The sequence below is a fragment of the Cebus imitator genome, unplaced genomic scaffold, assembly GCF_001604975.1.
Source record: "Cebus imitator isolate Cc_AM_T3 unplaced genomic scaffold, Cebus_imitator-1.0 Scaffold214, whole genome shotgun sequence".
Lineage (NCBI taxonomy): Eukaryota > Metazoa > Chordata > Mammalia > Primates > Cebidae > Cebus > Cebus imitator.
The window spans coordinates 2,684,165-2,697,288 of NW_016107529.1; the positions used below are offsets into that span (position 1 = coordinate 2,684,165).

Here is a 13,124-nt window from a genome sequence, read left to right on the forward strand (position 1 = left end):
TTAAAGCCATTGTGTTCCTGAGGCAGAATGAATAGAGACTGAGGGAGGAAGGGAAGGGGGTCAAGGCCAACAGGGACTGGGCAGTGTGGAGACAATTCAGGGGAGATATGGTGAGAGAGAAGAGGAGGGGCAGGGAGAGGGAATGAAGGGAGGAAAATGATGAGTGGAGAGAGTAAAGGAAAGGGGAAGAGAACAGAGAGGAAAGAAAGGAGAAAGATCCAAGGCAGAGGGAAGAAAGAGTTGTTAAAAAGGAAGGGGCAGAAAGGAGGAAGAAGAGGAAAAGAGGCAGAAAAGGAGAACACAGACCCCCAAGGAATGACAGACATGCTGATGACACCCTGAACTGCTGGTCAGAACAGGGGAGTGCAGCAGGCAGCCCAGAAGGTCATTCTCAGCTCAAGCTGTGTATGTTAAGCCAGTGCAGCTTCACACAATTACAACTGCTCCTTGGGAAAAGTGAAGTCCTCGAAGGGTCACTATTAGGCAAAAGGGAGCAGAAGACAAGCCCAGCACTGGCCAGCACTGCTGCTGTGTGCCTAGCCTGCTCAGCCTCTCCAATTCTGAAGGACAGCCACCACACAGATGTCCCACTTTCCCCCATCCTCATCTGGGCAGGGACACTGGGTTTTGGCCCTCCCTCTCACGTGTCCTTCCCCTCAGGCTTCCTCTCCTGGGAATCGTGCCCCAGGAGGAAAGCTATATGTTGCTCAGAGGTTGCACCTCTGAGGTGCTGTACTGATTTCCATTGTGTATTGAGCCTTGATGAACTTGGACTATATGTGCTCCTGGACACCCAGCTCAGCCCAGGGATAAACTTCATAGAGAAGTGCTATGTGGATTCACTCTCCACTAGAGCTACTAGGGGAGTAATCTTCCTAAAACACAAATCTGAACCTGTTGGTTTCCAATTCGTATGTCATCATCTATGGGACAGAATCCAAACTCCTTATAGTGTCACACAAAATCCTTGATGACCTGTGCCCTTTAACACTCGCACCTACTTTCTCGCCTTTGCACATCTGTACCCTTTTTCTGGAACATCCTTATTCATTTGTCCCTCGGACTAACTCCTGTTAATCTTACAAAATGCAGCATTTGTGTCAGCAACTCAAGGGTACCTTCCCTGACTCCCCAAACTGGGTCAGAGAGCCCTCTGCTGGGTTCCCACAGCCCTGATGCCTCTCTTCACTGCGCCCAGCACAAGATATTTTCTTTTATCTTTTTTTTTTTTTGAGATAGAGTCTCACTTTGTCACCCAGGCTGGGGTGCAGTGGTGTGATCTCAGCTTACTGCAAGCTCTGCCTCCCAGGTTCAAGCAATTCTCCTGCCTTAGCCTCCTGAGTAGCTGGGATTACAGGTACATGTCTCTACACCTGGCTAATTTTTGTATTTTTAGTAGAGACGGGGTTTCGCCATGTTGGCCAGGCTGGTCTCGAACTCCTGACCTCAGGTGATCTGCCCACCTCAGCCTCCCAAAGTGCTGGGATTACAGGCGTGAGCCACCATGCCTGGGCTATCACATGATATTTTCATTCCTTCTTACTGATCTGTCTTCTCCTCTCATCTGTGAACTCCTGAGGGCAGGAGCCATGTCTGATTCATCTGGGCTTCCTTAGCACACAATCCAGGACCTCACAGCACATGTTAGGTTTTAATGAACAATTTGCTAAATGAATGAATGATGAATATAAGAGTCTCATACCAGTCTTGGACAGCATTGAAGGACTCCTCATTGGTGATGTCATACATCAGAATGAAGCCCATGGCCCCACGGTAATAGGCTGTCGTGATAGTCCGGTACCGCTCCTGCCCAGCTGTGTCCTGGGCAGGAAAAGGAAAGAAGCAATCTCTTAGAAAGTCTGCTTTGGTTCCCAAAAAGTCCCCAAAACAATTAACTAATAACCCAAGGCATATTTAAGGAGCATCTATTATGTGTCTTGTATTATGCTTGGTGACTAGAATGAAATGATTTTTTAAATCTCATAGAAATTAATAAGAATAATTAAAATCCTAATAGAAAAGTGGACAAGAGGCATGAACAAGTCACATAAGGAATGTTGAGTGGGCACTTATTAAATAAAAAGTTTTAACCTTATTTTTGTTTGGTTGTTTTTTTTTAAAGACAAAAGCCTTACTCTGTTGCCCAGTCTGAGTGCAGTCGCACCATCATAGCTCACTGCAATTTTGAACTTCTGGGTTCAAGCAATCTTCTCACCTCAGTCTCCAAGTAGCTGGGACTAAGGGTTTGTGCCATTGCTCCCAGCCCCCTTTTTAAAATAATAATGCCCATTATTGATAAGCATGCAGTGAAACATACAACTTCACATCTTGCTTGTGGGAATGGAACTTGGTTCGGCCTTTCTGGCAATCATTTTGAAAGTCTTAAGAGCATTAAAAATGTTCATACTCTTTAACCCAGAAATATTTCTTCTGGGAATTTCTCCTACAAAATTAGAAAAATGTTCCCCATAAAAATAGAAATTCAGACAAATATGTATATACAAAAACACATTTGTTACAACTTTAGACAGTAAAAATGTATCATCAACTTATATATTCAACAATAGGAGAATGATTAAAATATAAGAATTTTGATGTAAGTTCATGTATGTAAGAATATTCAATGACATGAGACAATGCTTATATGTGTGATATATTAGTTTTGTAACTATATGTGCAAAGAAAAAAACGGAAGAAACACATCAAAAGGTTAACAGAAATTATTTCTGAATAAGAGAAAAGAACTACTGAGATTTAAATTTTCTTCATGTAATTTTTTTTTTTTTTTTTTTTTGAGACAGGGTCTCACTCTGTTGCCTAGGCTGGAGTGCAGTGGAGCCATCTTGGCTCACTGCAACGTCCACCCCCTGGGCTCAAGCAATCCTCCCATGTTGGCCTCCTGAGTAACACACCACCATGCCCAGCTATTTTTTGTATTTTTAGTACAGACAATGTTTTGCCATGTTGCCCAGGCTGGTCTCAAACTCCAGAACACAAACAATCCACCACCTTGGCCTCCCACAGTACTAGGATTACAGGTGTGAACCACTGTGCCCGGACTTCTTTATGTGTTTTTCTTATCTTTATAATGTATTACTTTTTTTTTGTTTGTTTGTTTGTTTTGTATAGTGTCTCTTGCCTATGTATTACTCTTACAATAAGGAAAAATAAACAGTTTTTCAAAAAATGACTTTAAGACAATTCTTAGTCACAAGTAGCTCATAGCCTAGTTGGAAAGACAAATACATAAACAAGCAACAAAGACAAGACGAACAGCAAAGGGTCATTGGAGCACACTGGGATGCTTCCAAATTTTCCACATAGTCCTCATGTGAGGGACCAGCCATCTTCTCTGTATCATTACAGTTATGGAATGTGTCATCCTTAAGCAGGTATGAAACATTTCCTCACATATTATCTCATTTAAATTTTGTGAGATTCCAGTGAGGTAGGTGTCATTATTATTTACATTTTATAGTTGAGAATGCAAAATATGCAGAAAGGGTAAGTGACTTTCCCAAGGGCGAGGTCACAAAGCGGGTGACAAAAGCTAGGCCTTAAATCCAGGACTTTTTTTTAAAAGACAGGGTCTCACTCTGTCACTCAGGCTAGAGAACAGTGGCACAATCATCATAGCTCACCACAGCCTTGGACTCCTAGGCTCAAGTGATCCTCCCACCTCAGCCTCCCAAATAGCTAGGACTACAGGCACCCACAACTGTGCCAATTTTTTTTTTTGTTTTGTTTTGAGACAGGGTCTTGCTCTGTCATTCAGTCTGGAGTGCAATGGCAATGGTCACAGCTCCCTGTGGCCTCGAACCTCCAGGCTCAAGTGATCCTCCCACCTCAGCCTCCCAAATAGCTAGGACTATAGGCACCCACAACTGTGCCAATTTTTTTTTTGTTTTGTTTTGAGACAGGGTCTTGCTCTGTCATTCAGTCTGGAGTGCAATGGCAATGGTCACAGCTCCCTGTGGCCTCGAACCTCCAGGCTCAAGTGATCCTCCCACCTCAGCCTCCTGAGTAGCTGGAACCACAGGCACATACCACCATGCCTGGCTAATTTTTTTTTTTTTTTTTTTTTCTTTCGGTAGAGACAAGATCTTGCTATGTAGCCCAGGCTTGTCTGGAACACCTGAACTCAAGTGATCCTCCTGCCTCAACCTCTCAAAGTGCTGGGATTACAGGCATGAGCCACCACACCCAGCAAAATCCCAGGACTTCTTATTCTATGTCTAATGCAGGTACCACCACACCTCCATCAATGAAAGATTGATTTATTCACAACCATCTACTGAATAACATCTATAGTTATAATAAAAATAAATAATGAGAACAATAATTTCATTATGCCATTATTTTTACACAGGTTGCACCTGTTATCCACAAATGTTGGAAAACCCTGGAGAATATATGCTGTTACTCTAACTTACAGGTGAGGAAACTAAGATTCATGCATAACTAATCTGTCTCTCTCCTGCATCCATTACAAAATATTGCCTTACCTATGAACTATACTTAGTGTGATACTAACATGGAACAAGCACCACCCCTGCCCTCAGGAAGCCTCAGCAGAGTTGTGAAGGCAGCTAAGACATAACAGCAAATTGATAATTAGCAATGTGAGGCAAAATGTCATCAGCATCAGATAAGTGGTATAAAGAAAATGAGTTGGCTGGGCATGGTGGCTCCTGCCTGTAATCCCAGCACTCTGGGTGGCTGAGGTGGGTAGATCACTTGAGGTCAGGAGTTTGAGGCCAGCCTGACCAACATGGCAAATCCTGTCTCTACTAAAAATACAAAAGTTAGCCAGGCGTGGTGGTGTGCACCAGCTACTTGGGAGGCTAAGGCATGAGAATTGCTTGGACCTGGGAGGCAGAGGTTGCAGGGAGCTGAGATGGCACCACTGCATTCCAGCCTGGGTGAAAGAGTGAGACTCTGTCTCAAGAAACCAAACCAAAACAAAACAACCCCCCCACCCCAGAAAAAAAAAAAAAAGCAACAGAAAATGAGTCATACAGGTTCAGGTAAAGTAGAAACATGGTGGTTTGGGCTAGCTATGGAAGATGTCAAAGTGGAAATAATATATCCTTTAGGATAGGCTGGGTTCTTCAGGAACAAGCAATCCCAAATCTCAGTAGCTTAAACAACAATGTTTTATTTATTATTATTATTACATGTCCATTAAGGATTGGCTGAGTGTTCTGCTTTTTGTCATCTTTATTCAAGGATAAAGACTGACAGAGCAGCTGCCAGAGGGGAAGAAAGTATGTGAGTCATATATTGGCTCTTAAAACTTCCACTGTTCCCATTTTACTGGTCAAAGCAAGTCACATATCCACACCCAACTTTCAAGGGGTAAGAAAGTACAATACTATAACATGCTCAGGAAGAGAACTGGGACTATGTGGCAGACAGCATAATGATTCCCATGGGCAGAATCTTCACTGAGCCCAGGAGCATCACATGAAGATGTGCTTATTTGGCAATATAAGGAGAATAACTTTTCTATTTTTTTTTCCTACTATATAAAGTACATCTGAGCAGGACAACTTTTCTAAAGAAGAGCTTTCCAAGCAGAAAAGTAAAGGAAAGGTATTTTGGCAGAAGGGAGAGTTTTTGACAGTGAGTACTCCCAAAGAACTTAAGGAATGGTGGGAAATGGGACACAGGTAGGTGATGAAGCTAGAAAGAGCCCTGAATACTATGCTATGGGATATGGACTTTATCTTTTAAGATCAAAGATTTTGCACCAAGGGATTAACATAATTAGATCTGAGATTTAAAAATGATCACTCTGACAATGGTGTAGAGAATGGACTGGAAGAAGAGATAGGAGAAAGGAAGGCTGGTTAGAAGATCTTTGCAGTAGTACAGGTCAGACTAGACAAGAATTTGAGCTAGAGTGGTAGCAACAGGGATCGAGTAAGAACAGATTCACTGAAGTATTTAAAAGGTAAAATTATAGGGAATGGTGATAGATTACTTGTGAAGAGAAGAAAACAAAGATACCAGTTGTTTCTATCAGGGCTTGGCTTCTCCACGTCCTCAGCAATTCAGCTCTGGCCCAGACATGCATTACCTTACTCCATAAAACAAAACCTGCATCTAACATACTCACCCTCCTTAGAGAGCGTATGAATCACCATCTCCTGTTAATTGAGCAAGATCTTTGAGCATCTTACTCTCCATCTCAACCAGCTTATCAGAGTATTCCTTCTGACCACATACAGCAGTTGTCCCTATGATTTCTGGAAGATATCATTTTCTCCAGCTTATGAGTGAGTGGGAGGATAAATGAATAGATGAATGGATAAGTGAGTGAATGAATGAATGAGTTAATGAACATTTAACACTGGAAGTCTTAGGCATTATTGAAAGAAATCTGTCATATCCACACCAAAGCTCTGTGTGTTTGTGACTAAGAAACATTGCAGCAGTATTTGACCCACTCCTCCTTGCCTCTGCTTCCTGAGCTCCTTAGAGCCAATTCCAAAGAAGAGACCTTCCATCAATCTGTAGGTTCAGTCCCTAAATCCTGTTCTGCAGGATTTGGAATTAAGCCACTCTTCCTGGTCTAGAGGCCCAGACAGGATTTCTGAGCTCTTGCACTGCCACCAGGTCTCAGCTCTCCTCAGTCTCCCTACACTATGCCCTGTTATTCTGTGAGAGTGTCTAGTCTCACAGACACTCTGGAGCCTAGCCCTGTACCCAAGCTCTCCAACAGAAGAGTCTTGTCACCAAGCTGAATCCCAACTAATTGGAAATTCTGGTATATACTCATAAATGAGCTTGGACCTGGAGTCAGTTTTATCTCTGTACTTGCAGTGTGTAGCACAGGGCTGTGCACCCAGTAGCAATTCAACCACTGTTTGTTAAACAAAAAGGCCATATAGTCTTGAAGTAAAACCATGATCTTTGGAGTTAGGCTTCTGGATATGAATCCCTATTCTACCACTTACTCACTATGTGATGATAGTAGGCAGCCTCTAAAATGGCTTCTAAAATGTCTCCTGATATTCATGCTTTTGTGTAACTCTCTCTTTGGGCAACTTACCTATTGGAGCCTTAGTTTCTTCATCTATGAAATGGGAATTAAAACAATACCTCATTTTACTGCATTTCAACTTATTATGCTTTGCAGATATTGCATTTTCACAAATTGAATGTTTATGGTGACCCTATCTCAAGCAGGTCTATCAGAGCTATTTTTCCAACAGTATGTGCTTACCTCATGTCTCTGTGTCACATTTTGGTAGTTCTTACAATATTTCAAGTCTTTTCATTATTATTATATCTGTCATGTTTATCTGTGATCAGTAATCTTTGCTGTTACTATTGTAATTGTTTTGGGGTGCCATAAACCACACCCATATTAAAACAGTGAACTTAATGTTGTGTATGTTCTGAATCCTCCACCAACCAGCCATTCCTCGATCTCTCTCCCTCTCTTCAGGATTCCCTATGCCTTGAGACACAACAGTATTAAAATTAGGCCACTTAATAACCTACAGTGGGCTGGGCATGGTGGCTCATGTCTGTAATCAGAGCACTTTGGGAGGCCGAGGCAGGCAGACAACTTGAGGTGAAGAGGTTGAGACCAGCCTGGCCAACATGGCAAAACCCTGTGCCTACTAAAAATACAAAAATTAGCCAGGCATGGTGGAGGAGACGCCTGTAATCCCAGGTACTCAGGAGGCTGAGGCAGGAGAATCACTTGAACTCAGGAGGCGGGGGCTTCAGTGAGTCAAGATCATACCACTGCACTCCAGTCTGGGCGACAGAGAAAGACTCCATCTCAAAATAATAATAACACCACAATGGCCTCTAGTGTTCAAGTGAAAGGATGAGTTACACATCTCTTGCTTTAAATCAAAAATTAGAAATAATTAAACTTAGTGAGGAAGGCATGCAAAGAGCCAAGGTGGGCTGAAAGCTAGGACTCTTGCACCAAATATTAGCCAAATTGTGAATGCAAAGGAAAATTTATTGAAGGAAATTAAAAGTGCTACTCTAGCGAACACATAAGTGATAAGAAAGCAAAACAACCTTACTGACAATATGTAGAAAGTTCTAGCGGTCCCTGGATAGAATATAAATCAGCCACAATCTTTCCTTAAGCTAAAGCCTAATTCAAAGCAAGGCCTCAACTCTCTTCAATTCTATGAAGGCAAAGAGAGGTGAAGGAGCTGTAGAAAAGTCTGAAGCTAGCAGAGATAGGTTCATGAGGTTTAAGGAAAGAAGCTATTTTCATAACATAAAAGTGCAAGGTGAGGCAGCAAATGCTGATGTAGAAGCTGCAGCAAGGTTATCCAGAAGACCTGGCTAAGATCATTGATAAGGGTGGCTGCATTAAATAAATGATTTTCAATGCAGACAAAACAGCATTGGAAGAATATGCCATTAGGACTTTCACAGCTGGAGAGAAGTCAATGCCTGCCTTCAAAGCTTAAAGAACAGGCTGACTCTTTTGTTAGGGGTTAATGTAGCTAGTGACTTTAATTTGAAGTCAATGCTAATTGACCATTCTGAAAATCCTAGGCCCCTTCAAAATTAGGCTAAATCTACCCTGCCTGTGCTCCAGAAATCGAACAACTAAGCCTGGATGACAGCACATCTGTTTACAATATGGTTTACTGAATAATTTAAGCCCGTCGTTGAAGGCTACTCTCAGGAAAAAATATTCCTTTCATAATATTCCTGCTTATTGACAATGTGCCTGGTCACCCAAGAGCCCTGACGGAGATATACAAGAAGATTAATGTCTTCATGCCTGCTAACACAACATCCATTCAGCAGCTCATGGATCAAGGAGTAATTTTGATTTTCAAGGTTTATTTGGATCTGGGCAAAGTAAACTGAAAACCTTCTGGAAATAATTCACCATTCTAGATACCATTAAGAATATTTGTGATTCATGGGAGGAGATAAAAATATCAACATTAATAGCAGTTTGAAATAAATTCATTCCAAACTTTGGAATTATGGATGACTTTGTGTGGTTCGAGACATCCGTGGATGAAGTAGCTGCAGATGTTAGATCTTGTGGAAACAGCAAGAGAGCTAGCATCAGAAGTGGGACCTGAAAATGTGACTGAGTTGCTGCAATCTCACGATAAAACTTGAATGGATGCAGTTGCTTCTTACAGATGAGCAAAGAAAATGCTTTCTTAAGATGGAGTCTATCTGGTGAAGATGCTGTGAACATCTTTGAAATGACAACAAAGGATTTAGAATATGACATAAACTTAGTGTGGATAAAGTAGTAGCAGAGTTTGAGAGGATTGACTCAAATTTTTAAAGAAGTTCTATTATGGGTAAAATGCTATCAAACGGCATCACATACGACAGAGAAATCTTTCATGAAAAGAAGAATCAATTGAAGCAGCAAACTTCACTATTGTCTTATTTTAAGAAATTGCCACAGCCACCCTAGTCTTCAGCAACTACCATCCTGATCAGTCAGCACCCATGAACATCAAGGCAAGACCCTCCACCAGCAAAAAGATTAACATTCACTGAAGGCTCTGATGATTGTTAGCATTTTTTAGCAATAAAGTATTTTGTTTGTATGAAACAGGGTCTCACTCTGTTGCCCAGGTTGTAGTGCAGTGGTGGGATCATAGCTCAACCTCCTGGGCTCCAGTGATCCTCCCACCTCAGCCTCCCAAAGTGTTAGGATTACAGGTGTGAGCCACCACCTCTAGCCTAAAGTTTTGTTGTTGTTGTTTTGATACGGAGTTTTGCTCTTGTTGCCCAGGCTGGAGTGCAATGGCATGATCTTGGCTCACTGCAACCTCCACCTCCTGTGTTCAAGTGATTCTCCTGTCTCAGCCTCCCAAGTAGCTGGGATTACATGCATGTGCCACCACGCCTGGCTAATTATGTATTTTTAGTAGCGACAGGGTTTCTTTATGTTGGTCAAGCTGGTCTTGAACTCCTGACCTCATGATCCACCTACCTTAGCCTCCCCAAATGCTGGGATTACAGGCATGAGATACCACGCCCGGCCGGCCTAAAGTAGTTTTTAATTAATGTATGTAAATTGTTTTAGACATAATGTTACCGCACAATCAATAGACTACTATAGTATAAACATGACTTTTATATGCACTGGGAAACCAAAAGAGTCATATTACTCCCTTTATTGCAATATTTACTTTATTGTGGTGATCTGGAACTGAACCTGCAATGTATCCAAGGTATGCTTGTACCTACCTCAGAGTTTTGTGAGGATTAATAACATTATTATATGGGAAATGCTTAGAGCAGTTCCTGGTGTGTTACTGCATTTCCAAAGACAGTTTTTGCATTTCCAAAGACAGTTCCAGGAGCAGGGCCAGCTTCCCAGGGCCTGCCCTGCTAGAGTGGATGGTTCTCATGCTATATGCGTCATTTCCCATTCCATTGAAACCTGCCCAGGGCTGCCTCCAGCCAGAGTGTCAACAGGGTCTCACTAGTAGAAAGAGAAAGGGTGAGCTTCAGAGTTGAGCAGGCCTTGGCCTAACTCCCAACTCTGCCATTCATCAGCAATGTGATTTTGGACTGGTTGGTTATTTTATCTCTCTGAGGCTCAGTTTCCTCACATCTGGAATTGAAATAAAAATGCCTACTTGGTAGGGTTTTCATAATTAAATGTTTTTTAAGTGCCTGGCTCATAATAGGTATCCAAATATAGAAGTATTTATCATTATTATTATTTAAATTTTTAATTAATTTTTAAAAATAGATGAGCCTGAGCTTCCTCAACTGTAAGGTGGTGATAATAATATTATACTTTGAAGTGATTACGTGAGAATGATAGATAATGTAGGGGTACAGCCTAGCAGAGAGAGCACGGGGCAGATGGTAGGTGTTCAATAAAGCTCATAGTCAGTGCTGCTATTACTGTTGATTATTGTTGATATTTTTATTTCACTTAAAGGAAAGGAGGTTAGAAACGAAACAATTCAGCTCTCATTATCCTGTGCTCTATGGAAGGCAGCCCAGAGAATCACTCCTGAGCCTCTCCCTTTTATTTTTAAAAATCACATTGACGAACATTGATTCTCCTCCTACTGATGAGAGTCAGAAATAGAACCACAGAGGAGAAGGGAAGGAGGAGAAAGAAAGAGGAATGACTCACTGGCTGCTTGAGGAAGAAGACCATGTCATCAAGAGAAATCAATTCACTTGTACGCAACAAACATTCATTGAGCTCTTCATATGGGCAGAGGATTATGCCAGACAACAGACACGAGAGTGAGCACCACTGCTCTGGTCTCCCACAGCCCAGTCAGTGTGGCAGGCAGACATGTGGGCAAGAGAGAAGGGGACTAATGTTAACTGAACACCCACTATGTTCTGAGCACTTTAATAAGTGCTTTATATATGAGATCCATTACATTATTTCTGATAACAAAATAACACTGTTAGTTGAGCATTACTATGTGCCAGGCATATGTTAGTAGGCACCTTTCTTATTTAATTTTCAAAACTTTCTTCTGAAATACTACTATCTCTATTTACAGATAAGGAAAAATTTTAAATAACTTGCCTAAGATCTTGCAGTCAGTTCATTTCAGACTGAGATTCAAACCTGGTCTGTCTGATTCCAAAGCCTGTGCTGTTTCCAGGATTCCATTTACCTTATTTCGCTTCATTGTTACATCAGCTTGAAGGAGGACAAGTTTGAGTCCCCATTTGATATATGAAGTAACTGAGGCTCATAGAGGTTAAGTAAATTGCTAGGGTCACAAGCAATAAGGAGGCAGACAGAATCCAAACTCTGGTCAGGCATGGTGGCATATGCCAGTAATCCCAGTACTTAGGGAGGCGGAAACAGGCAGATCACTAGGGCTCAGGAATTAAAGACCAGCCTGGGCAATATTGTGAAACCTTGTCTCTCCAAAAAATACAAAAATGAGCTGGGCATGGTGGAATGCTCATGTAGTCCCAGCTACTTGGGAGGCTAATGTGGGGGATTACTTGAGCCCAGGAGGTAGAGGTTGCAGTGAGCTGAGACTGTACTACTACACTTCAGCCTGAGTGACAGAGTGGGACCTTGCCTCAAAAAAAAAAAAAAAAAAATCAAATTCTGTCTCTTTTGACTAAACCCTGTGCATTTTCAATGCAGCCTAAAGTCCAACCTGACTTGTATTATTTATCCTCTTCAGTCCCCAAGACGCTCTGCATCCTCCCAATACAGGAGGTCCTCTAACCATGTCTTGGGCTTCCAGGGACCTTCTCCCTCCACCAGAGCATAAGGATGGAAATCACCTGCAAAGCTTAAACGAAATCACATGTGTCTGGCACACAGGTGCTCAACTAATATTCGATCCAACACACATCATTCATTTCTTCCTAAAGTTTCCTCATGGTCATCACACATGCCACATTTATTTCTGCTCCATATCTCTGTTCAGGCTACTCTCTGCCACAATACGCCCTCTCCCACCTTCTCTTGACCATCAGATTGTTGAATCCTAGGGTAAAAAGAAAACCTTAGAAGTTATTCAGTGCATCCTCTCACTCAAAATAGGAATTCCTTCCACAACATCCTTGTATTGAGTGCTTCCAACTTGGACACCCACCACCTCACGAAGCAGCCATTCCACTGATGGACAGTTCTGATTATTAGAACATTTCTTCCTGTTGTTGAGCTGAAATCTACATACAGTAATTTATATCCATTGATTTAATACTGTTCTCTGGAGACACAAAGAAGAAATCTAATTCTTTACTCATGTGGCAGCCCTCCAAATGTTCAAATCCTTACACTTCCTTATCTCTTAGAGTTTACAAAGGTTTTTTCTTATTATCTGTTTATTCCCTGAGTAACCATGTCAGAGGACCAATATCTCTATTCCATAAAAACGGCAACTTAGGCTGGAAGAGATGAATGACAGTGAATCATGAAAAGGGGCTTAAATTAAACCAGATCTTCTGTCTCCCAAAAGACCATCCTTTTTCACAAGGCTACTTCACTGGTTTAAATCTCTTGTCACAGGGACCTTGACAACTAGCAGAACAGCCAGAGAAGAGTGAAGGGAGCTTGAAACCAGCTGAAGGAAGATGTTTAGTACTTATCCCTGGGGGTGATAGTACTCCGGCTGTTTAAAGTGCCTAAAGACACTTCTCTTTTC

At 41.8% G+C, this 13,124-nt stretch overlaps 1 protein-coding gene across 1 annotated transcript in view; it reads right to left on the reverse strand.

Moving 5' to 3' along the window:
* RAB3B (RAB3B, member RAS oncogene family) overlaps positions 1 to 13,124 on the reverse strand; it is an 82,320-nt gene that overhangs the window by 18,511 nt on the left and 50,685 nt on the right. The window contains exon 3 of the mRNA XM_037745810.1: positions 1,703 to 1,821. Coding sequence (XP_037601738.1) covers positions 1,703 to 1,821 — 119 coding nt within the window. The remainder of the gene's footprint in view (positions 1 to 1,702; positions 1,822 to 13,124) is intronic.